Source organism: Adiantum capillus-veneris, chromosome 27, assembly GCF_014529385.1.
Source record: "Adiantum capillus-veneris isolate H3 chromosome 27, ASM1452938v2, whole genome shotgun sequence".
Lineage (NCBI taxonomy): Eukaryota > Viridiplantae > Streptophyta > Polypodiopsida > Polypodiales > Pteridaceae > Adiantum > Adiantum capillus-veneris.
In genome coordinates, this window is record NC_140957.1 from 18,765,654 (window position 1) to 18,792,547 (window position 26,894).

The 26,894-nt window shown below is 42.0% G+C and overlaps 1 protein-coding gene across 1 annotated transcript in view; it reads right to left on the reverse strand.

Annotated features, from left to right (window-relative positions):
• Positions 1 to 15,086: 15,086 nt before the first annotated feature.
• The window catches only part of LOC147421589 (large ribosomal subunit protein eL20z-like), a 92,743-nt gene continuing 80,935 nt past the window's right edge, over positions 15,087 to 26,894 (reverse strand). The window contains exon 4 of the mRNA XM_086502702.1: positions 15,087 to 15,358. Coding sequence (XP_086358828.1) covers positions 15,305 to 15,358 — 54 coding nt within the window. The 3' untranslated portion in view covers positions 15,087 to 15,304. The remainder of the gene's footprint in view (positions 15,359 to 26,894) is intronic.

The window sequence follows — 26,894 nt, forward strand, 5'->3', positions numbered from 1 at the left end:
TGAGAACATAGAGGGTGAACTTAATTAGCGGTAGCAACATAACCATTATACTTAATTAACTTGGCATGAATAATACTTTTGCAAGAGAGAGAGTTAGAGAACTTGACAACAATTGAGGATCGGATTTATGTGGGGCCCGGTCCCCCCTCCAAGAGGATTTTGTATTATAGATTCTCCCATAGAGAGAGACTTGATACAATAAAATCTTTGGGTTCCTTGATACCTAGGTGATGCAATAAAGATGGAAAACTTCATGCATCACAATCATATCATAACCTTTGTAAAAGCATTAACCATCCCCAACCTCAGTCCCAAGGCCTCAAACACCTTCGAAGGTGGAGAGAGCTAGCAGGGAATGAGGGTAGGGAAGAGGAAGAAGAAGTAACATATGAGAAAGAGGCAGTTCCTCACTTATCATCACTCTTGTTGCTGCATAGCATAGAATAATAGCATAATGCTGATGAAGAAGAAGATGGAAAGCTTAAGCATTGAAGTATGGCTCTTGGTTGGATTTGCATTCCATAGCCAAGAGTGTTGGCGTAGGATCTCAAATTCTCAACAAGCTTGGAGAAGGAGACGGAGTTCTTGCACTTTCACCAAGTGAGAATGAGCATTTGAGTGTGTGTGTGTGTGTGTGTGTGTGTGTGTGTGTGTGTGTGTGTGTGTGTGTGTGAGAGAGAGAGAGAGAGAGAGAGAGAGAGAGAGAGAGAGAGAGAGAGTATACCCCCCCCCCCCCAAGCACACCCCCAGCTTCCTTTGGTCAACCCCTCATTGTAGCTCAAGCTTGCATTTTATTGGTCCCCTTCAATCCTAGCCAATCACATGCATAGTGCATATCAAGGTCTTGAAAATGGCAATATAATAGTCCAAAAAGGTTGCTCTATGGTCTAAGAACGCTCTCCTATGGTTGAGAAACATAAAAAAATAACCATTAAAGCACTCAAAATAGTCGATTTAGCTTGCTAATGCATAGTCATGAACCACCGTGAAATTGACAATGGCTACGCTTAGATTAAAGAGCAGTAGGACAAGGAACACAATGCAAGTGTTGAAATTGAATTAGTATTACCAGAGTGCAAGAAAAATGGATTAAAATGCACAAAATAGTTGCTCTCAATCGTACACTCCAAAACTTCAAAACCTTCATAATGATTAAAAAAATTAGACTCACAAAAATTAAGCTTTATACCTAGGGATTCTCTTGGCCAGTGGCCAACTTTACAAGGCTCAAACCCAAAATGAGACTTTACAACTCAGATCTTACACAGGCTAGCTCAAAGACCATTTGGCTAAAAATTAGAGTCTCCTATAATTATAAGGCTTTCTCAAAAAGGTAATGACGAGACATCAAAAATTTGTGGCCCATGATGAAGGGGTCGTCTAGGAGGGTGCCTGTCTGGTCCATCTGCTAACACCAACATGTATAAATGCTCAACTAATGGGTTACCATCCCAAACTTCCTAAGAAGCTACTCAAAGACTAGGAACAACGAACTTCCATGGCATAACTACTACTTGGCAATATATCAACTTGAAGAATGTGCAATTAATAGCCATTTTATAAGGAGTATGGTAAGCCCATAGAGCTATTATAAGCCTCAAATCTCAATCTGCACGATGAGCCTCTACCATCTTAGTCAAAATAGAAATTAGAGAATTGTTAGTACTTGGCTTGGCCATTTGCTTGTGGATAATAAAGTTAGACTTGTGGTGGGCTATCACGAAACTTGATGTGAATTCTCTTATCACCTCATTTATAAAATGGGTACCATTTTCACTCACAATTTCAAAGGGTCATTGTTTGCAATCAAACCAGACATGCACCACTTGAGTCAGTCTCTTCATTCTGAGCCCCAAATTTTGATGTCCTTTATTTTTTGGAAAGCTTTGTAATTATATGAGAGTCATTGATTTTATTTAGGCCACCCTGAGTCTCTCTGTGTTACAACTAAGTTGTATACTTTATAAATGCGGCCATTGGCCAAGTGAGCCCTAGGTATAAAACTCATTTTTGTAAAGTGGGAAGGGACACTTATCATTATCAAAGTTTTGAATTTTGGAGTGCACGATTGAGAGAGGCTACTCTCATACACCTTGTAATCATCATATCTTGAGCTTTGGTAATCACATTTTGATTTTGAAACTTGCAATGTGTTCCTTGTCTTTTGTTCTTTCATTCGAGTATGGTCATTTTCAATTCTGTTGTGGTTTACGACTATACGCTAGTGAACTAAATATGCAATTTTGAGTGCGTTAATGACTATTTTTTGACATTTTGACCATAGGAGAGTATTCTTAGACCTTAGGGTGACCTTTTAGGTATGTTTTGTTGCAATTTTCAAGACCTTAATCATGATGGATCGTGATTTTGGTACCTCCTCCCAAAGTTTTGTAGCATTTGGACTTCGTTCGAGTGCTGAAATGCATTGATGATTGAGTGCGATGACATAGCACATAGGCAGGTTGTTAGATCCAAGAGTGGTAGATTTTCTAGTGTTAGAGATATCATCGTTCCATAGGTTCACTTCCTGAGGTTAACACTCTCAAAGAGTCTCCGTGTCCCATCCAAGTTGCTTCCTTGAGTATTGGCATTATGCTAGTTTTAAATAACTATGGTACAGGCGTCCGTTGTGGCAACCCGCTAACATTGGCATCATTGTAGAATTGTAGAATTATTATCAAATTGAGCAAAAAGGATTAGGGAAAAACTATCAAAACTATACTTTGATTGTCGAGATCATAAACTCTGAAATCTTAGAAATCTGATGGTTGGAGCTCAAAAGTAAATGAAAACCCAAAAATAAGTGGGAAAAGGGGCTAACCAAGCTAAAGAGAGCTAATCTAGAAAGTTTCAAGCCAAAATGTGCACGAACATGGATCGTAATCCATGACCCCCTGAGACATTTTGGGAGAGAATCTGATACCAAAGGGCCCTGCGAGGTTCCAAATCTCGAAATATACATACACTTTTGGTGGAAAAATTGATACATCACACTCATCCAAATCAAGAAATTGGGCAAAAAGTAGACAAACCTTGGAATAGACAAAAATTGGGCCTTTTTGGCTTTTTTGTGTCCAAACTCCAAAATAAGTGAAAACCTAACATCTATAGGAAACATGCATACAATTGACCAAACTTCATGACCAGATGAGGTGGAACATGGATCACGATCCATGAACCCTTGAAGCATTTGAGGCTCAAATTTAGGTAGCGTGTAGGTGACATAATTTGGGACAACTTTTGTAAAGGCCACCATAGCAAAAATACCAAAATACAAGCTGCAAGTCAAAAACTGCAAGCAACCACAAAATTTTGCTTTTGGCAAAGAGAAAGGTTTTCAAATCCTAAAATAAGTGGATAGGTAGACTCCATAGACTAGAAATAATCACCAAACCAAGTTTGGGATTTAAATCTGATGGAATATAGATTGTGATCCATGTCCCCTACTAGATTTTGGGATTGTGACCTTATAGGCTCGTAACAGAGACCAACACAAACAACTTATCCAAAAAAACTTCAAAAAAAGAGCCAAACAAGGCTAGAGTCATTCAAGGCCAAAAACATCAAAACAGAGACAAAGTGACACTTGGGAGACTTAAAGGGGATCAAACCACCTAAAAATCATTTAACAGGGATCAAAAGACTCTGAGAGACCTGTGTGCCAAATTTGAGAAGATTTTGACACTTGGGTACATGGATCGCGATCCAAGATCCCTTGTCACAGATTGAGCATAGAGTGGTACCACCAAAGTTAGCACTAGTCCCTGGTAGCATATTGATGTTTTCAAAATATAATTTGGAGTTGAATTCTGCATGCTACAAGCAAAATAGGAGTTTGTGTCAAAAGTCCGATAGAACTCTGATTCCAGTAGATTTTGAGTAACCCAACAGCTTTAAAGCTATAGCCATCAAGTGATTCTTTGACAGGTTGCAGAAATTGGAGTTGCAACTCAGCTTGAGATTGATTGGGAGTTTGAATGCACCATAAGATGTAATAGGTCAGGTGTTGCAAGCATTATTTCCTTAATATATTTGCAGTCAGATAAGTTTTCTCATCATAGAAACCCTTCTACTAGAGAATAATCAAGTCATATTTCAATAGAGGGTAGTGTCAATCAAGGGACCATACCTACCTTAGAGCCGATCTTGGAGGAAAGTCTTTCTCATACTTCTTCAGAGAGATCGTATACCTATATGGCTGAAGAATCCAAACGTGTGAGTTTCAACAAATGAAACAATTCCATGACCAACATGTAATAAACAAGGGATTCCAAAAGGGTGACTATGTTTTAGTCTACACTTTGAAGCAACATTCCAAGAAACTCAAAAGGCAGGGTAACGACCCATTTGTGATCAATGACATATCACCAAGTGGCACCGTCCAACTTGCAACATTAGAGGGAGAGGTAATGTTTAACTGGATAAATGGATGCAAATTGAAGAAATATTATCAACCTCTCACTGCACATATGTTAGAGAAGATACATTTAGCTAAGGAAAGGCAACAAAAGGCTCAAGCAATTAAAGCTCAAGCACAAGAGGAAGCTTGATTATGGATTTTAAAGTGAAAGGAATAACATAAACCATCACTTTTCTTGACAACTTTTTGGCCAATTTTTTGATCCAATTACTTGAATTTTATATCACAGATTGCCTCAAAGATGGACAAGAAAGCAACGGGAAGACCCTGTTCGAATTAGGGTTGGAGGAAAACACACACTTCTTGGAGAAGATGAAGGAAGCTCAAGACACACAACACAGAGTGTATTACTTAGTGTGCAATGTAAAGATAAGATATTCCCAGAGTGATGGGTGTATATACAATGCACGGGGAAAAAACCTTCTAGTGAGGGAAAAAATTTCCCCAGCGGTCCTAAGTGTGTTCACACACATCAGTACCACATGTATATGGTAACAAACCCCCTTGGGAGTGATGCGGTCCATAGGAGCTGGAACATATAGGGAAGTGTCATACCCTATGAGAACATGATCAATCCACAAAGGGGAGTAAGCCCAAAGCTTTGCAAAAGCTTCAATCTTCTCATGAGACAATGCCTTTGTGAAAATATTTCCAAGGTTGTCCTACGTTGGCATATAAGCCAAGCTGATCTCTCCTATTGAGAGCCTCACCCTGACATAGTAATAATGCACCTCAATGTGCTTTGTGCGAGCATGAAAACTGGGTTTCTTGCAACTGCCAATGCGTAGTGATTGTCAGTGTAGATAGTGTTGGGAGTGTCCTGTCCAACACCCAAATCAGCCATAAGGCTCTGAGCCATACACACTTACCGTAGTTGTGAAGACTGCCATGTACTCAGCCTCACAACTGGAAGAGGCCATAGTAGGTTGCTTCTTGCTCAATCATGATATGCATGAACTGTCAAGCATGAAACAAAAATCACTCGTGGATACTCGCATGTCATAACAACAATCCAATTTGAGTCTGAAAAAGCATGTAAATCTGGTGGCAATGATCCCCCTTGGGAAAAACAACCCAGGATGTAAAGTGCCACTCATATAGCAAAAGATCTGCTTGACAACCTGCCAATGCTTAGACCATGGGCTATGCATAAACCTATGAACCTATGAGCCTGCAAAGTGAATATCTGGCCTCGTGTTGCATACATAAATGAGGCATCCAACATCAGTTTGGTAAAGAGTGGAATTGGTAGGATCACCAGCATCATGAAGACTCAATTGCAAACCTTGGGAGTGGCAATAGGTCTGCAATCTTCAAGTACAAACTTGCACAACAATGTCTCTATGTAACTTGTCTGACACAAAGCAAATAGCACCATCACACTGCTTAAACTGCATGTCCAAGTAATGATGCAACATCCCCAAATCTTTCATCTTGAAAGTAGCATTCAAATCAGTCTTAAATTCAGCAATATGTCTTTCATTTTTTCCAATGATTAGCAAATCATCCACATAGAGAAAGACAATGAGAAGTACATCACCCTCATGCTTTATATACAATGTGCTTTTTGGTGGACTGTTATGAAATCCTCGTTTGACCAAATGAGTATTAGCTTTCTTATACCAAGCATGAGGAGAGTGCTTCAACTCATACAAATCTTTGTTACATCTACACACTTTATCCTCTTGTCCTTTGTTGACAAAACCATGAGGTTGCATTACATATACTTTCTCAAATATGTCATTATTCAAGAAAGCAGTAACAATGTCTGATTGATGTACACCCCAACCAAAATGAGCTGCCAATGCACATAAAAAATGCATGGTAGTCATACAACAAGTGGGAGAAAAAGTTTCTTCATAATCTATGCCCTTTTGTTGTGCATAGCCTTTTGCAACAAGTCGAGCCTTATAGCAATCAATCTCACCATCCGACTTGTGTTTCAACTTGTAAACCCACTTCGTACCAATGGCCTTTTTTCCAGGAGACAATTCACATAAATTCCATGTGTTTTTTTCTATAAGTAAATCACATTCAGATTGCATGGCAGCCATCCAATTTTTTGAATTATGTGCTTCATCAAAAGACAGAGGTGCCTCAACATCACATAAGCTAGACACAGCCAAAGCATAACAATCTGATGCATAAGATGCATGGCAAGAACCTGAACAAGTACGACTAGACAAAGGTGCATCCAATTTACTGTCATGCAAAGTATGCACCAACCATTTTGGCATACCTCTAGCGTGCTCCTTCTCAGCCCTTTCATCATCAAGTACATCATGTACACTGCATCAGTAATAGGTTGATCTATTTCATTTTTAGAAACCCCCATAGGCTATACATTGCCTCATTGGAATTTACATTCAAAATTCCACCATTGCAAAGAGGCAACAAAGTGTCATAAATGTCTTGTGAACTTACAATACTATCTCTAGTAAATGACATCAAGGGTTGGAACAGAATCTTTGACAAACACAACCGGAGATACAACCTGTAGCCTTTTCATTCAACACTAAAACCAACAAAAATGCATTTGATAGCGTTATCGCCCACTTTTTTGTGTTGCATTTGTGGCACCAAAACATAAGCCAAACAACCAAAATTGCGCATGTGCTCAGTAGAAGGGTTTCTATCACGCAATGCTCCATAAGGAGTCATAGATTGCAAAGATTTTATATGACACATGTTAAGTACATAAGTGGCACACATGATGGCCTCAAGCCAAAACAAATGCAAAAGAGTTTAACTTTTGACCATACATCATGCCATTTCCGTAAGTGACCTATTTTTTCTCTCAGCAACACCATTTTACTAAGGCGTATACGGCATTGTACATTGGTGTTTTATCCCACAACTAGCTAGAAATGCATTAAATTCATGAGACATATAGTCCCCCTTGATCAAAACGGAGGGTCCCATAGTATATTTCAAAACATTTTCAGTCATAGCCAAAATTTGTTTGAAGCACATAAACACTTAGGACTTAGCTATAAGTGGATATACTCATGCGTGCCTTGAGTAATCATCAATGAAAGTCATGAAGTAAAGGTACTTGCCCAAGGACGGAGTTTGCATGGGCCCACAAACATCACTATGCACAAGCTGCAACTTGCACGTGGCCCTAACTAAACCATCCTTTAGAAACTTTGAACGTTGCATCTTACCAAAAATACAACCTTCACAAACATGTTTGAGAGGTGCTTCAAGAGGTGGCAAACCATATCCAATTTCTTCAAACGCAGCAAACTGACAAAATTCAAATGCCCAAAACACACGTACCAAAGTTTTGCATCTGAAACAGCCTTTGAATCCACAACACCATTTGTAAACTTTTTTCCACACTCGTCATACAAAGTGAGCTTATACAACCCACAAAATAAAATACGTGATGCAACAACCCCATCACTAAAACTGAGATCATTAAGTGGACACCGGTCATCCACAAATTTCACAAAAAGACCAAGTCTAGCAAGTGCAGATATAGATGAAAGATTCTTCTTGATCCTAGGTACATACAATGCATCAACAAGTGTGTAAGAACTCCCATTCACAGCAGTAAGTACAATCTTTCCAACTCCCTGAACCGTATAAGAGGCATTGTTGGCACAAGTGACAGTATTCCCATGAGGGACAAACTCAAGAGAGGTAAACAAATCACTATGTGAGGTAATGTGCTTTGTAGCACCACTCTCAAAATACCACACATGTGAATCTGCAACAACTGACATGCATGCATCATGGACAACAAGTTCATAAGTACACTATGCACTAAAAGCCCACTCTGCATCGACATCAACATCACAATCTCCTTTCACAGAAGACTCTACAATGGTAGCACTTGTATTGGATCAAGTAGTTGATCCAGCCTCTTTTGCCTTCAATTTTGGACACTGCTTGATCAAGTGATCATTAGCTTTACAGTATGGCAACCCATCTTCTTTTTTCCCTTATCACCAGAATTCCCAAACAAACTGCTGCCAGCAGAAGCATTAGAAAAAAAGATTTTCCACTCGCAAAAGAACCATGAGAAGTGGTTACATTGTTGTTACCACCTTTTCTTTGAGCATCAATAAAATCATGTTCAATTGTACTCTGTTTAACATTTTTTTTTTTGTTAAAAAGTGACTTGCAACAGCAATGTGTATAATGCATCAAACTTGACAACCTTCAAGATTTCCTTGGGTCATAAGTCTCCAAGTACCATCAAAATTCTCGTAAGAATCTGGCAAAGCATCAAGGATAGCATGTGCAAGGGAATTGTCAGAAATGACTTTGCCTACAAAAATAAGTTGCTCATTTATATCCTTAACACAAGCAAGGAAAGTGTCCATTTCATCTTCCTCATGCATAATCTTCGATTCCAGCTCTTTACGCAGCAATGCAATTTTTGCTTCATTGCAACTTGCATAAAGACCAAGCAATATCCCAAGCCTGTTTTGTAGATTTTGTTGAACAAATGTGAGGAGTAATACTGCACTTCATAGACAATGCGATCAATGCATGAGCTTGCACATCTCTTACATCCCAACGAGCTTGCTCTGTTGTAGGCAAAACAATTCTAATATCAACAGTCCTTGCAGCAAACCTTTAGCATCCTCAAGATCGCATGTATCCACAAAACCAAGACGTACATTAATGCTCTGCACAATGTTCCAAACGCCCTTTGACACAAGGACATGTTGCATCATGTAAGCCCACATAGGGTAATTGTTCCCATCCAATCTGTCCTTAGCAGCAAACATCTTGAAAACATTTGTGTTGTTGTCAGCCATGGAGAATACCTGCACCTGATGTGAAAATTGTCCAAAAAGAGGAGAAACAAAGCCGGAACGACACGGGCTATATAGCACAAACCGTAGAAGACTATAAGGAACTTGTTATGCAAAAAACGGCACTAACAAAAAGACAAAATAACTTGCGCAATATAGCATGTAGTGGAAATGGAGGCCGAAATGAGCCCAAATCAAGAATCTGAGCAGGCCAAGCTCTATGAGCTTATCCAAAGTATTTCTTGACTTGCTGACACTCCCCAAAGATCACAAAAATGAGCAAGTGTGTGTTGGAGTTGTTGGCCACTAAGCCCGGGAGGACACAACCTGCTTTGATACCAATTGTTGGAGTTAGGGTTGTAAGAAAACACACACAACTTGGAGAAGATGAAGGAAGCTCAAGGCACACAACAGAGAGTGTATTACTTAGTGTGTAATGGAAAGATAAGATAGCCCTAGAGTGATGGGCGTATATACAATGCATGGGAGAAAAGAACTCCTAGTGAGGAGAAAAATGCCCCGACGGTCCTAAGCGTGTTCACACACATCCCTACCACATGTATATGGTAACAGACCCCCCTATGAGGTGGTGGAAATCTCCTCAAATGAGATAGCCCACATATCAGTGAAGGAGTTAGCAAAGGTACCGAAAAATATCTTCATTGGAAGATTTGAGGCCGCGGATGGAACTAAGGTAAAGACCACCATTTTTCCAAGAGAACTATGGACCTTGCACCAACAACAAAAAATCATCAGAGGATCTAGATCTCTACAAATGGATACTTTTTTTGGTCTACATCCATGGGGGATTGACTTTTAGAGAGCACATGAGCTGATGTCATCCATTCAGTACAATGGAGAAGCTACCTTGATAAATAAAGACCAAAGCTGCAATTAATGACAAATCATTTGTCAAGCAACGAACTTGGTGTATTCAGAGACGGAGTTACCGCTTAGGCTCATATCCCAACATCTTAAAGTCCAAATGTTTTCAAGGTACATTGAGCCAAACTTGCACATTGCAGTAGTGATGACCATCGGATTTTCAGAGCGACGAATGATTTGCTACAACTTGGGAACATATATAATGGAACATTTAGTCAAAGCCAATCTCAAAAGCAACAAAAGAAACAAGACATATATGAATGGGAGGCCTGTGCTAACTAGAATCTCCTATCAATCACTGGGAATGATAGATCGGTTGCCACCAATTACGTCATAGCTTGAACTCTTGCACAAGTCAAAGCATGCAGTCAAACCACTGGCAAGACCCGCAGTAGCTCAAGCACCAAAAAAATCAACAGGACAGAGCTCTCGAAGGACGAAATCTAATAGCGAAGAGACAAAGGCGGATGTCAACCTTGGTAGGAAAATTAAACCAAGAAATAGAGACACGCCTTCGGAATATTAGACCACTGATGATGAAGAATATAACAAAGGTGAGGAAGAGTTCACCATCCGACGCATGCGATTCAAACAAAGGTCACCAATAAAGAGGGAACAAATCCCTATGTCCTCTTAGACGCAAAGAACAATGGAAGAATCTCAAAGGCTGAGAGAAGAACGACAAAAGAAGGTAGTCGAAGAAAAGAAAAGTCTGGGAGTGGATGGAGATGATGAAGGGATGATGACCAACACAAGCCATTAGAGCAACAAAAGGCAAAACAATTGGAAAAGATCAAACATTACAAAATAAGAACTGCCATGACTAATGTGGAGCTTTTCGGCACCATGCGGCAACGCATTCAAAGAGAGCTCAAGCGAAAAGCTACACAACGAGCACAGGAGGAGTCAAAGAGGAAGAAAGTCAATGATCTCGAATCATGGGACGACTCCTCACACTCTCAGAACAAGGACAAGAACAAGGATGAAGAAGAACAACCAAGGGAGGAGACGGGTGTGGAACCTTCACACTAAAAATGTGCCACCCCTCTCCATCTAGCCAACCACCCCTCCTTCTACTCAAGAATCCACCGACCGGGAAGAAAAGCAAGAGACAAACCCCGAACAATTGCTGCGGATGCCACCGACAGTAGAAGATATGGAGGGGATGAAAGAACCGGAAAAGATGAAACTGACCTCACAAAAAATGCAAGAGCAAGAGCAGGAGAAGACTGGGGAAGAGCCAAAAGGTAAAGATCTAGAAGTGGGCACATCTAGCAAACCACATACATCAGAAAAAAGACCAATGTCTCCTTGCACACAGGCAATTATCAAGCATCGAAAGAAGCTCATCCACTCTTTCGACATTGATGAGCATCTAGAGCATATCAAGCTTCAATTCCAGTGTCAAAGGGCTCTCAATAACATCCGAGGATTGGACTTAGAAGAGACTAGAGCTACAGGAAGATAATCAAGGGCTACAACACAAAGTTGAAGAGCTTCAAGGAAAACAATTAAAGCTATAGGTTGAACTCAAAAGAGAAAAAACAAATGCTGCCTACTATTACAAAGAAGCTCAAGATTTCAACGAGGCAAACACCCAGCTACAAGTTGATCAACCAACGGCTAGAATAGGAACTCGACAAAGAATGCCAGAGAAATGTCAAGCTTGGGGAGTCATACAGTGTAGTCAAGAGCACCCTGACACAACTTTTGGCGATGCAAAACACACCAACCCCCATCTCAACTTCATTAGATCTGACATCAATAATGCAAGAGCTGAATTCCCTCAAAGAAGAATTGGCCCAAGAAAGATATGACCATCAGATCATGACTGTGGGACATCGGGCCATTCAAAGCCAAAAAACCAAAGAAATCAAGCAGCTTAAAGAGCAATTTGCAAGAGCACAAGAAGAATTGAAGACCCAAAGTGCAGCACATGCCGTCATGCGGCAAAGAAAGGATGTGGCAATTGGTGCCATCCTCCTAAAAAATTAGTAGTGGATGTCCCACCACCTACAAAACTGGCAAATAACAAACAAGCATAGACCTTCCCCCGATAGATTTTCCAACCACTTCTATGGAGGAGTGTTGCATGATTTTGAAGAAGAAACAAATGATACACAACAAGAAATACAAAAGTGGATTTCAGAAGTGCGGGACCCATCACACAGAGAGTATCTGCAATATGAACTTAATGTGCTAGAATCAGCGACACTTCTAATGATAACACCAAATGAGGTTGTTAAAAATCATGGGCATGAACTGATTTCTCTTCCAATAATGAAGCAGGAAGCCCTCCCGTGGAAAAGGAATATGCTGCCAATTTTAGAGCCAAATCACCAGGGGATTACAAAGGTGTCCCTGTAACATCAGAGCAAGCATTATCAATTCTTGAAAATCAACCCCTATGGCGGAAAAGGTGGTTCGAAAAGCGCTCGCATGATGAAACTTTTACCAAAATGTGCCACAGTATCTCATGATTGATCCTACTTTATGTCCTATCAATAGAAGGCAATCCTAGGATAACTTCTACAATTGGCAAAGCAAACAACCAACGATACTGAATTATCATGTGCTCACTAAGCCAGCAAATAACTTCCCACCCTCAAAAAAGTATATAGTAAACAACTTACAAGGGGTCATCACCTAGATGAAGGATGTTACAGATCTAACATGCCAAATGCTGGTGAAGATTGCAAAAATGATCATCACTTGCATCGCCCTTGGCAAGTGTTCCTGGAAGGCACCAAAGGCTTGTGCTGGAATCTAGAGATAGAGATTCCAAGCCACAACGTGATGATGGCATTGTACACGCAAGTCATGTTTTTTCCCTCTCACTACATGCAAACATTCAAGGAGGCATTCATGACAGGGTTCTTCAAAATTGACTCTTCCATTTTCAACCCCATGACTAAGAATTTGTCTGCCCGCCAAATAGTGTCAAAGTTATATTACTAGAAAATATATTGTAGCATATGCTATGCCTAGTCCATTGGTCATACACAAGTTCACTAGTTTAAGCAGTGTGAAAATTTTACCCTACTGTTGATTTTTCAGTTTAAGCACCACCAGCTTTATAACGTAGATTCTCTAGTTTGGGTAGCACTAGTGAAAATACATTGATTTTGGTAGCACGATCTCAATACAGATTCACTAATTTAGATAGCATGTCCATTGGGTGTAGATTCTCCATTTTAAATAGCAACAATTACAACATCTTATTGCATATGGCTGGCTACCACTACAAATACCCGATTTAGTTAATTCGGGTATATTATAGAAATTATTTGGATTATATTGCGATGGATCTTTTTGGTTTACATTGTTAATAAATTCATGATGATGTGATGATGACATTGCTTTGGAGTGATGGATTGTGCTTGTTGATTGATGAATGTGACCCTATTACATCTACATACAACATTTACTACTTATCCTAGAATATGCAATATAGGGGCTACTTGAGGCATAAGAGAAAGATTGTTCAAGTTTCAAGGATTATTTTTTATTTGCTACAACATTGCTAGGTAATCCACTTACATGCCAATAACATAGCAAATGAGGGTTGTATATCAATGAGGAAGAGAAAACAATTGTCATGGTAGCTTAAGGGGGTGACTACCTGGCAAAGAATTGAACCTCAACATACCTACTTGAGAAAGATTATAGATGCCCCAAGACGAAGATGACACTAGGATCAAATTCTTTAAGACAATTCTTAATCTTTGAGAAGCTTTAATTGAGGTTAAGCTTGAAACAAAGTTGAAAGCATATTTTTTGTGATGTGCGTCGGCTAGCGTCTTCTTTCACAACCATTGACACTAATATTTCAACAAAATGATTTTTAATCTCATTTCAAGCATCACAAACTACCTCATCAATGACATTATGTTTCATTAAGAGTACAAAGCTGATATCATTTAGAATAAATAATAAGGATGATGCACTTTATCTTGTATGCTAGAGTGCAACGTCTTGCTAGCAAGCCATGGTATAATGAACAAGCTATATGACAACCTTCTTAGAGGACAAAGGTAGAGCTTCCAAGGCTCCACCTATACTCTTCACCTAGAAGGAAAATGGGGATGCACCAACCCCAAGAGACCTCATTGATTATCTGACGAACCCAAGACTTATTACTCAAGAGGAAACTAGGATAACCAAATCTACGACACATGGATGGTAGAAGGTTATTCTAGTTTCGTCTAGTGCTCTCTGTGCGAAGCAAGTAAAATGTCCTGCCTATTTCCCTTACTACATAGGCTTCCTCAACATGTCTATGAACTCTTTATCACACTATGAAATTGTCAAAAATCTTTCTAATATTAGGACAATGAGATTCATCGACTCATGGGACCTTCCCTAATTTGATTGCATCAATGGTTGAAGAGGTGTGCACTAAAGTTTGTAGCTTTTCACAGGTCAATATTAGTCAGCTAACTGTATGGTACAAGATGCATAGTTGGTAGAGAGAGTTGCTATGTTTAAATTTCATGTACTGCATACGATGGTGCACCATGTTCGTTTGGGCACTTCATCTGTCAAAAACGGCATCGCTTTGATGTACTGTGCTTGGTGCAATACTATTCTTGCTTAAAAACAACCGCTTTACAGGCTTGTCATCTTATGGCACAAGTGAGTTGCCTACTAACTTGTGGCATCTAATTAGTTTAAGCACAAAAGATGGGAACATATGCCATGTGTATGTGTGTGTGTGTGTGTGTGTGTGTGTTTCAGAGAGAGATTTTAATGTTGTAGGAACAATTCCAAGAGACCTCGAAGATCTATCTGACAAGTCTTGAACTCAAGACCTGTTCCTCACGAGCGAATTGAGATAATCAATCTATAGAGAGAGAGAGAGAGAGAGAGAGAGAGAGAGAGAGAGTGCATGAGAGGTTTTCTGGTGCCTGAAAAAGCAGAAAGGAAGGGAGAGGGGCTGGGTTGCGGGATGTGTCCTTGGTTGACGTATTTGCTCAAAACAATTACAACAGACAAAAATCAGATGCATACACCCACTAAAGTAGTCCAGTCTTGCACTCTAGAGCCAACCAACAACAAGCATCGAATAATACAACAGTGTTAAGCAGCTTTCTTAGCAACTAGCCTACAATATAGTGTATTTTGGACCTGGTCCTTATGTTAAGAACATACTAATCTTCTTTACAGAATAGTCTCAATCAACAAACCACCACTGTTGCCATCCCCTTCGATGTGCTCAACTCGATCCTCATGAATTTGCTTCTGAGCTACCGACTATGATAGCAATGAGTGACAAGATAGCCTGTAAAGAAGATATTATATACTTCATAAGGTCAACTTTGATTGCATGTTTACTATAAATTGCACAATAATCAAAGTTGAATCCTTCGCAGCAACACAAAATGTGGAACTTGCCATGTTTTGAAACAATAAATACTTGGTCAGAACCTTGCCATCACCCTGCCCTGCTCCTCTCCCTCTCTCATGCTAGTAGTCCCCCACGGCCCCACCCCCCTCTACCCCTTTTCTCCTGCAGCCTAGCCCCCCATTCCCATTGTCCACCTCCCACCTCTTTCCCGAACTTTTGGGGGAGCGCCACCCCCCCCCCCCCCCCCCGGGGCCCAAAAAAAAAATCACTAGGTAGGCATTCATATGCATATACCGTCAAGTCTGCCATTCAACGTTCTCTTTCGCTGAAGAGGAGAGAGAGTTTGGCGGGTTGGGGTCGACCATCTCCAAGCAACATCCATCATTTAAAAGATTGCCACTATGTGCCCTAGCAAAGGGGAAGTCCAAGACTTGGTGCAGGCTTTCCTTCTCACAAAGCTGAACAAGGTCATCAATGTGCAGATTCTGAGCCGCAAATATCACCAGCTGGAGTGAGAGAGTTGGCAAATGTGCTACAAACGAGCCCGTTGGCTTTGCGTATCAATAATGTGACCACCATCGAGGAAAGGACTTAACAGCTTCAGTCTGCTTGCTTCAGTCTGCTTTCTTGAACTGTGCCATTTCAGATAGTGGAAGGCGGGAAGAGAGTCCCACCCGTTTTGTAGACTAAGGACAAGATATTTGAGGCAGAGAAATATGTGCAAGATATGGATGAAACATACACGAAGATAAAGATAGCTCTTGAGAAGACTCCGATGATCATCACCGTCGTGAACTTGTATTTTTTCACTTGGTGATTGGAAAGGCAAGGAACATTTGTTTCCAAAGCTCAGTATGCAATATTATAGTCCTTTTCAAATCTCGGATAAGATCAATGATATAGCTTACAGATTGCAGCTACTAGAAGGCTGGAAAATGAATAATGCCTTTCATGTCAACCTTCTAAGGCCCTTTGTTGGTGATGTGCGCAAAAATATGCTGGATAAAGGACAGCCCAAAGTGGAAGAATTGGATGAGATTCTTATTCCTGAATAGATATTGGCACATAAGGAAAGGAAGGTTAGAGGAAAAGTTGCAAGATGCTACTGGTGAAGTTCAAAAACTATCCATCATTGGATGCCAAATGGGGGATGGTGTCACAAGACGGGCACCACGTGCCAATAGAAAAGAACAAACTGAATAGACTTTTAGCACTTCAATAACAACTGAACTGAAAGAGAGAGACGACACGCAACATGGAGTGGCGGAATTCCACCCTAGAGAGTATTGGCCCCAAACCTTGGCGCCCCTTTCGGTATTTCTTTATATTGCATCAACACAGTACAAGCCGGTACTCCAGACCCTGCACCTTCTCCAGGAAGCATGCCAGAGAATGAGCCCTAACCTCATATTTAAAGCCCCTTGGCCTGAAAAGAAGTTACAGTAAAAAGCCTTCAAAACTCAAAAGCTTCTGGTCCAAAAGCAATGCCAAAAAACTGCTAATGCGTTTTGCGGAATTCCGTACAATTTCCACATCAGCAGTCAGCGCAAAACGTGGAGCATCCTACAACTGCCACATCATCAGCTTTTGCGTGTGTGTGTGTGTGTGTGGTCCTGCTTTATTTTACTTCCTTTGTCACTGGGGCCCCATTGGACGGGGTCCCCATAAGTTGGTAGGACTTCTTCTTCTGTTAGTTGTTCTTCTTAGGGTTTAGGCCCCTCGGCTGGCATCTACAAGCTGGCTCCATTCTTCAAGGCTTTGACACATCAGCAGTTTGTGACATCTCCCCTTCTTGAAAGAGAGTAATCGTCCGTAATTACAACATATCTGCGAAACAACTCAAGTTAGCTCAAAAATTTCCGAGGGACAATTAGTTTGCTCTTTTGTTAAGGAGTAAGCTTCTCCTTTCGGCGCTTTTGATCAAGGAGTTGGCTTCTCCTTTCAACTCTTTTAATCAAGGAGTTGGCTGCTCCTTTCGTCCAGGTCGGAACTCTTGATATGCTGGCGTAGTAAAATTAGCCATCACACCCAGACCGCACTGATCTTCCATGGGTGTCTTGATGCACTAAAATTACATACTCAGGCAATCTCATCCAGTTAGAAATATTCAGTAGTTGGCACATCACAATGCAACACAAATGCTTACTGACACAACAAACAGCGCAGCTGAGCACTTCCCCGACACAAATGGTCTGCGGTATGAAGCTACTCAACAATTACCTCGTCACTCCCCCCGCAAATAACCTAAAAAGGTCCGGGCCATGAGCTTAGAGGACTATACAACCAAACGCTCCCCAGACCGCAGTCTGCATCGCTTGAAGGTTCAAGCATACAACGTTGTTCTGCCGAGGTTTTCAAACATACAATGAAATGCTCCCCAGGTATCGTTCTACGTCGTTCCGAGGTTCAAACAATACCAAAACAGTATTTCTCACTTCTCCACCCGGGAGTAAAATCACCAATCATTGAAACCGGTATTAAAACCAGAGTCAAACATTTCAAATCGGCACCAAGACATGTTCAAAACAGATATCATCCATTTCAAACAAATTTCAAACGGGATCACCAAACCAGTTCTCAAACAGAACTCAAACAAAATTCAAACTTAAAAAGCAATCTTGACCATCAGCCGAGCTCGAAAAGTCGATTGACTTTCCATCCTGAAACCTATACCAAAAATTAGGGTTAGATTCCTTCCATAACGTCGTAGCCGACCACAGTAAGGTCCATCAGCTCTTGGACAAGTAGTGTTTCTGTGGCGGCGATGGTAGTCCCAAGCCATAGTAATCACAACAGACCTCCAAGGTCATCAGCTCGTGAAGAGACATCTACGGAGAGATTTCGATAAATTTCAAGTTATAATCTGTTAGGGTTTCCATGGAAAGCATTTCAAGATACCTCACTTTGCCCGAAGTTACACTCCGAAGGAAGATGTCAGAAACTATATAACTTCGGGCAAAATTTTTCTTGAAAGCTTGCCAAATCCTTGGAGTGTGCGGCTTGGTAGCTATTAACATCTGCATGGCACTGCTTTTGAGAAAAACAGTGACTCGAAACAAATCTTGGATCCTTCTCTTGCAAGTGATCTTTATGGCTTATGCCCTGTAAGACATGAGCGGTGAAGACGGGAGCGCGCCCGATGCGCGATGAAGTAAGGGTGGGAGTGGCTAATAAGTCCGGGGTGGGAGCACGAAGCTAGAATTTCCAATGGACTCTGGAAGTGCGATCTTGCTTTGTCTGCTCTTTGGTAGGACCAGTATGCTTTCAGAAAAGCATACCGCCTGATGCTCTGATACCACTGTCACAAGACGGGCACCACGTGCCAATAGCAAAGAACAGACTGAATTGACTTTTAGCACTTCAATAACAACTGAATTGAAAGAGAGAGACGACACGCGACATGGAGTGGCGGAATTCCACCCCAGAGAGTATTGGCCCTAAACCTTGGCACCCCTTTCGGTATTTCTTTATATTGCATCAACACAGTACAAGCCGGTACTCCAGACTCTGCACCTTCTCCAGGAAGCATGCCAGAGAATGAGCCCTAACCTCATATTTAAAGCCCCTTGGCCTGAAAAGCAGTTACAGTAAAAAGCCTTCAAAACTCAAAAGCTTATGGTCCAAAAGCAATGCCAAAAAGCTGCTAGCGCGTTTTGCGGAATTCCATACAACTGCCACGTCAGCAGCCAGCGCAAAACGCGGAGCGTCCGTACAGCTGCCACGTCATCAGTTTTTGCACGTGTGTGTGTGTGTGTGGTCCTGCTTTATTTTACTTCCTTTATGTCATTGGGGCCCCATCGGACGGGGTCCCCATAAGTTGGTAGGACTTCTTCTTCTGTTACTTGTTCTTCTTAGGGTTTAGGCCCTCGGCCGGCATCTGCAAGCTGGCTCCATTCTTCAAGGCTTTGACACGTCAACAATTTGTGACAGATGGAAGAGTCTGAATTGGTTGATTCAGCTCAATTATTGCAACTATGACTTGAAGCCTTTCAAATGGAACCCATAGCGACTTGATGTAGCTCTATGGGGCAATGTGAGAGCATAGTTCATGATGCTCAGTAGAGTAGTTAACCAATTGTTATCCACTCTTTCCATACAAAAATTGAGTGCAAAAGTTTGTACTTGAGAGTACACCACAAACTTCTATGTTTGACATATGTATGGTAGCTAGGTTGGTGGGATTATTTACTCGTCCAACGCTACATTTCCGGAAGCATGTATATCTTTGATTCCCATCATAGAGTATATGTGATATCAGAAGATATCAGAATGTTTTACTGGCACGCAAGTGAGATAGCTTACAGTATTTCAAGGGTGGGGTATGTCACCAAGAGGTATATTTTTCTTGTTACCTTCTCTAAATATGTATTACATATTTTTATTCAATTTAGTTTTGCTTGTATTCCCTTGGAACCCTTGAAAAGGTGCAAGTGGACATTGCATGTCCTGTGTGAAACGGCTACAGTTGAGAATCTAGGTCGGTCAGTCGGGGACAGGTCGGGCCAATCAACACTGAATTCTAATGAGTATGGAAGCATGTGTGAGCCTAAATAGAATTTGGGCCACTCGACAAGTAACTGACAACTTTAAGAGTTGGGAGGGGTCAGGAAACTAAACCGTAAGGAGCATAGTGGACAAATGTTAGAAGGAGAGCAACATGCTGGTCAACACACTCTCCAGAAGCTCTCTCCCGGCTTGGGGGCGCCCATATATGAGAGTGGGGGCTGCTTTTCAGTTTTGTGAGTCGATTTTCACGTTCGCAACTTAGATGGAAAGCTTGCCTTCTCCCTTGTCTCATGTAGCGCGATGATTTCGCTCTCGTGCATCTCTCTCCCCCTCACACGTATGATAATGCCCCGCAAGTTGGGCTCCTCATATGACTATGTACAGTCTTGTGTGTTCTATGTGCATTTGCCAATGCGAGAACCTTCTAAACAAAACCCGGATTAGCTAATTGCTAATCCTCCACAGGTGCATATAGTTCCATCACAACAGAAAGCAAAACAAGAGAGTTTTCTCGCGTGAAAACTCACCCAAGCCAAAGGGGAAGTGTCCCATTGCGTGTGGGAGGGAGCTCCTGAGACACGCATATACGTGTTTGCTCCGCTCAAAATGATCCAAAACAAGGAATTTCAACTTGCTGTGTTTTTTTGTTAGTTTAGGGGTTCGCATCTAAATTGCAAAATAACACCTGGGAAGCTTCAAAGAAGCCTTCGGGTGCTTATACAGGAGTTTGGATACTTGCCAGTGACCAAAACAGGAAATTACAGTGTCCTGAAATTTACCTAGAGCTCACCTTCTGTGTTGATTTTACTAGACCTACAAAAGCCATTTGAGGTCTATTGTGATGCATGTGAACACGGTCTGGGGGCAGTTTCAATGCAGAAGGGCCATGTTGTAGCTTACGAGAGAAAAATGCTCTCTCGACCAGAGCAGGTAGCGCACATATATGAGGAGCTGTTAGCCGTCATACATGCTCTTACTCAGTGGCAACATTTCCTGCTTGGAGCAAATTTCAATGTTTGCAAATCATCAAAGTCTCAGATACTTCTTGTCCTAAAAACAACTTTCAGATAAGCAAATGCGATGGGCGTCGTGTTATGGAAAAGAACAATTCAGTGGCAAACATGTTGTCTCGCAAGGCACAGGTATCGGCCAACTCGGCGATACATCACCAGAATTTTGAAGATATGACGATCAATACGCCACATATCTAGATTTTGCAGACATCTTTGACCGGTTGTAGAGTGGGGAGATTGCAAGCCATGCTCTAAAGTAAGGATGTTTAATGTGAAAGACCATGTGTGCTATACAAGGGTTGCGGAGCGGAACAAAGTCTTGACAGAGGGCCATAATCCGCCTTTTGTTGGGCATAGAGGCATAATGGCATTGATAGTAACTTGAAGGGTGTGGTAAAGTATTTCTACTTGCCTAGGCTCACAAAGGATGTGGATGACTTTGTACCCACTTGTTTAGTGTGTAGAAGGTCAAGTTTGACAGACACAAGGCACGAGGTCTTCTTCAATGTTTACTCATTCCTCATCGACCTTGGGAGACTATAGCCATGGAATTTATTTTTTATCTTCCTAAGACTCAAAGTGGGCATGATATAGCATTTGGACAGTCTTCCATAGATTCAGCAAGCAGGCCCACTTCATTCCGGTAAAGAAGCCGACCATTTGGCCAAACTGTTTCTCTCACAGATTTTCAGACTACATGGTATGCCGGAGTCCACTGTGTCAGAAAGAGATCCCCGATTCACGAGTTTGTTTTGGCGAGCATTATGGAAGAATACAGGCACACGGCTTCAATTCTCATCGTAGTTTCATCCACAAACCGATGGGCAATCGGAGATAGCCAACTCAGTGGTTTTGAACTTCTTGAAGTCAGACATCTCTGATCAAAAGACTCACTGGGAGAAGTTTTTGCCCTTGGTGGAGTTTGCCTATAACAACAAAGACCATACATCGATGCGGAAGGCACCATTTGAGATTATCGAGGGTGTAAGAAAGGTTCCACCGAGTTTGAGCACTAAGGACAAGATTTTTGACGCAGATCAATATACACAGGATCGAGACATTGCTTTTACCAAGGTAAGAGAGGCTTTACAGAAATCTCAAGAACGGCATAAGAAGGCAGTAGACAAGCATCTATGTGATTTGCAGAATGACTCGATGCTACTCAAGTTTGAGAAATCATGTTCACGAAAACAAAAGGGCTTTCTCCAAAGCTAAGCATGAGATACTATGGGCCATTCAAGGTACATGAAAAGATAAATGATGTTTCCTTCAGACTGAAGTTACCATATACTTGGAAGATTCACAACGCATTTCATGTGAGTCTATTAAGGCCTTTCAAAGGTAAAGTGTCAATGGACACGGAGCCAAACAACCGACCAGAAGTGGAAGAGACGGAAGAAATCCTGATTCCAAAACAGGTCCTAGATCACGAGGAAGGAATAGGGAAAGGTAAGCTGATACGCAAATATTGGTCAAGTTCATGTCACGTGCGCACTTCACTTGCACTACGTGGACATCCTTCTGCCATAGTCTAGCATCAGTCATAGCCTAGCTTAGACTGAGCCTGGCACTTTGTGAGCCTCTAGCAGGACGTGCATGTCCAGGCCAGACATAGTTGCGTACCCTCTCTTGCACAAGAACAATTATTTCATCATGCAGGCATTTTACCACGTGAACCACCTCTTATAAGTCATTTTATTAAAAGTGACTTTTGGAATTCTTTTTGTAAGTTTGTTGGAAAAGTAGGTATCGAAAATTGTTGAAGATCTATAAAAGAAAACCATTGGGCACTCAGTAGAAGTAGAAGAAGCAGGGACACAAAAAGGGCAGGCACCGCAGCAGAACATTAGGCACCCTCAGGCTCCCCAACGTTTTCTCAGCAGTTCAGCCCAACGTTTTCAGCATCAACAGTTTAGCGTTTTCAGTCCACAATCACCAGCGTTTCAGTTTTCAGTCCCTTAGCTTCGCCGGACCGCAACTCCCCGTTGCAGTTTCTCATCGCATTGACCAACCAGCAATAGATCAGCCTGGAGTTTTCAGTTCTCAGCCAAGACAGCCAGCATTTTGCATTCTCAGCCTTTGCACGACTCGGCGGTTGCAGATCAGCCCCGCAGTACCGCCACAGTAGCAGATCCCCAGCAGAGCATCTAGCGTTTTCAGTTTTCAGCCTTGACGTCGTCGTCGTCGACACCATCATCATCGTCATCACAGATCCCTATCCTGACGATGACACCATCATCATCGTCATCGTCATCGCAGTCCCTATCTTGACGACAACACCTTCGTCATCGTCATCCCAGATCCCTATATTGACGACAACACCTTCATCGCCATCGTCGTAGTCCCGGACTCGACGACGACACCATCGTCGTCATCGTCACAATCATCGTCATCGTCATCGTCGTCGACATAGACCAGCAGTACCCGTCGTCGACAGGTGCTCCTGCACGCAATGGAACACTTTCCCTGTAAATCGGACGAGTTTTCACGTGAGAAAACTCTCCGTTTTCGCATTCCTTCGCGATGGAACTGTGCGTACCTGAAGGGGATTCGCAATTAGCTAATCCGGTTCCTGTACAAAAGGCTCTTGCCTTGGCAAACACGGATAAAACCCCCAGAACTGTACATGGTCATATGAGAATCCCAACTACATCTGAGAGCAAATCGTCGCGCTACATAGAGCAAGGGAGAAGGCAAGCTTTCCATTAGAGCTGTGAGCACCTGCACCCACTACTCACACACTGTAGCACACACTGTCTGTACAAAAATCAGCCCTCTCTCTCTCTCTCTCTCTTGGGTGCCCCCTCCAGTTGAGGTGTCCTACAGGTTGCTCTACAACTGCCAAGTGTCAAGTTTGCCTCTTTTGAGTTAATTCCCTAGTACCCTCCAACTTACACCAACTTATAAGTGTAGCAAGGGGCATAAATGACTTTGAACTGAGCCTAGACACCCTTTTACTGCTCGGATTCCAGTGCTGATTGGTCTGACCAACTCGTGGTGACCTGCCCTTCCCGACTGCGGGTGAAACTCTTTGCCGTCACCGTTTCACACTGGCCATACAATGTCCGGCCATTTGCAACTTCAAAACGAGGGTCCCAAAAATTAAACAAAAATCATCGAAAAGAAACCAACTCCTCAAGTTAGCAATTGCCACGTCCTCGTGACATACCACCCTCTTAAAATCACAAACGTCCTCGATTGTGTGCCATATATACATGCCATAGATGATTTAGTGTGGTAAGCACTCTTTTATCATCGCATGTATCCGCAAGAAAGACTGTCAAAACATGTGTACAAATGACTTAATGAGACCTTCATACTTTTGTCAACCAATGTACACTGCTATTGCACTGAATCCATGAGTACATTTGATGTGCTAGCTCTATCATTACCCCTCCTTTGCAAACGTTGGGTTGGGGCATACGTAGGCTGTAACCCAAAGGCCTTAAGGTAAAGCTGCAATACATTTGGTGACTCTGCCAGTTCATACTCTTACATCCACTTTGCATCCATGGGTGGATAGTTCTTGAACTTCACCAAATAGCATCTTGCAACCTTTTCTTTGTGCAAGAGGCTCTTGCCTCTGCAAATGAGCATAATTCCACAATACTATGACGTACCACCCACGACTAAGTAAGCTCAAATTTCAAGATGATTTACCAATGCGTCAGAGAATCCAAGCAATCGCCTCAGAGAATCGGCAAGCAACATGCCACCTAGTGGACCCATATCACTCCTGCAGGAGATCTAGTGGCCAGTCTACCACCATGAGACCTCTCCCTATCTCATCTTGGTTCATACTTGCAAACCCTCAAAACGTAGTAGAAAATCAGCCCTAATCTGACCACTTTTTGGCAGGGCGAACGCTAAAAAGGTTATGTAGGAACATGCGGAATTTCCTGTCTATCCTGTGAAGAGGAACCCATTTCCGCGGTGTCATCCATCCTGTCAGCCATAGTGTAATTCCAAGTTCCTGTGCTTTGTGTCTTCACCAAAAACCAACCGAGGCTCACTTCTTGAGAAAAAAGTGATTTTGTCCCGGCAACGGAACCATGAAACCGCCCCGTAGGGCGGTAAGCTTAGGCTTTCACCCAAAACTTTAACTTTACGACACAAAGGAACTTCACGAATAAGCATGTGAGTCGAATTCAACACTTCAAGACAAACCATGGCCTGGCAACTAGAGCGCTACCAAGCAAACAACGACACCCTATTGGCCCCAAAGACTGGCCCCCCTTTCGGTATTTCTTTATTCTTATTATACTTGAGAAAAACCTGTAAACTTCTACAAGCTGTCCCACTTTTATCGGGCTGAAATTCCTCTACTCCAACCCTCTTGACGGCGGAATACAGAAGAAGTTCCCAAATACATTGTACCATTATTTTTTGAAGAGGAATGATACCTTTGTGATATTTGAGCAGCCATTAGACTTTGTGGGAACGAGCCTCTATGGAGGAATGTATATAAGCCAATTTTTGTAACCCTAAACCCAATTTTTGAATTAATCAAATCCGGTTATCAATATGGGTGGTGTCTGAGAGAGAGAGAGAGAGAGAGAGAGAGAGAGAGAGAGAGAGAGAGAGAGAGAGAGAGAGAGAGAGAGAGATTTCTTCTCTTCCCTACGCGCGCTACGGAAGGTCCATTGCTAAAGCGACACCACCATTGTGTTAGCAACAGCAAGGGCTTCCATTCAACGCCAAGGGTGTGTGATTCCGACTACGATGCGAAGTGAGCTCCGACGAGCTTCAGGGTGAGTTTTCTTGCAAACCAGGTGTCCGTTTGGTGAATTCTTTGCACCTATGGGTTCAGGCGAGTAGGACTACACATTAGGATCATATGCCATGAAAAACGGTAACTTTTATTTTGCTGCCTGTCTTTATACGCGATTGTTGCAAGAGGTGGTTTGAGGTTGGTTATCAAGTCATAATCCATAGGATATTGACTTCATGGTAAGGCGAGTATATCTTGTGAGTTTCATGACATTTCGAATGCATTTGATCTAGATTCGGATAGCATTAGCATCGTAGGTTGGATTGCTTTCACTAGTGCATTCGTGGATTTGATTTCCTCGATTAGAGATTGTCTGAGAAGGTCCAGAAGTAGTTTCACAACCATCTTCTTATTTCCATGCGCCTACGGGGGGTTAAGCTTCGCCCTCGGCCGACATAGAGTTGTTGGTTCTGTTCTCGCTATGCTACCGTCCGCTCGCGGCGTACCCGCCAACATTGGTGCCGCTGCCCGGGAACGAAGCCCTAGGTAGGTGACCTTTGACTAATCCTATGAGGTAAGAGTTCCTCTGGTGTTCTAGAGTATTCTTTTTATCTTAGTTTAGTTAGGACCTATAGAGAGGTGCTAGAGCCTAGGAAGCGTGTGTCTTGCCTTCGTCACCCGTATTGATGGTTTTAGTTTAGAATTGTATTGGTTTGAGAGCTTGAGTGATTGAGGAGATGATAAAAGCATTGGCTAGTCCGTGTGTGTCAGTTAAGATGTTGCTAAATTGGCTTTATCTGACAGAAAAATAATTCTAAATGAATTATTGGATTTATAAGTGAGAGGGTTTTCTCGCTTGGAACATCAAGGAAAAATAATTCTAAATGAATTATTGGAATTTTAAGTGAGAGGGTTTTTCTCACTAGAGACATCTGAGTACGGAGTATTCCTAGTGCGTCATTCAAAGTAATGACAGGAGCACTGTGAAAGGGAATATCTGTAAGGCCACTAGCAACGGGTGCTTCTGATGCGTCACATCGGATGGGTGACAGGGAGCATCGGAAAGAAGTATCTGACCATCCGGGAACGGACATCTCTGATGCGTCATAGGATGGGTGACATAGAGCATCGCGAAGGAGATTGTACCGTAAGTTCGGTAGGAAAGGACTAGGTGATGGGTATTCCTGATGCGTCACAAGGTGGGTGACGGGTGTATCGGAAAGGGGATATCCATAGTCGA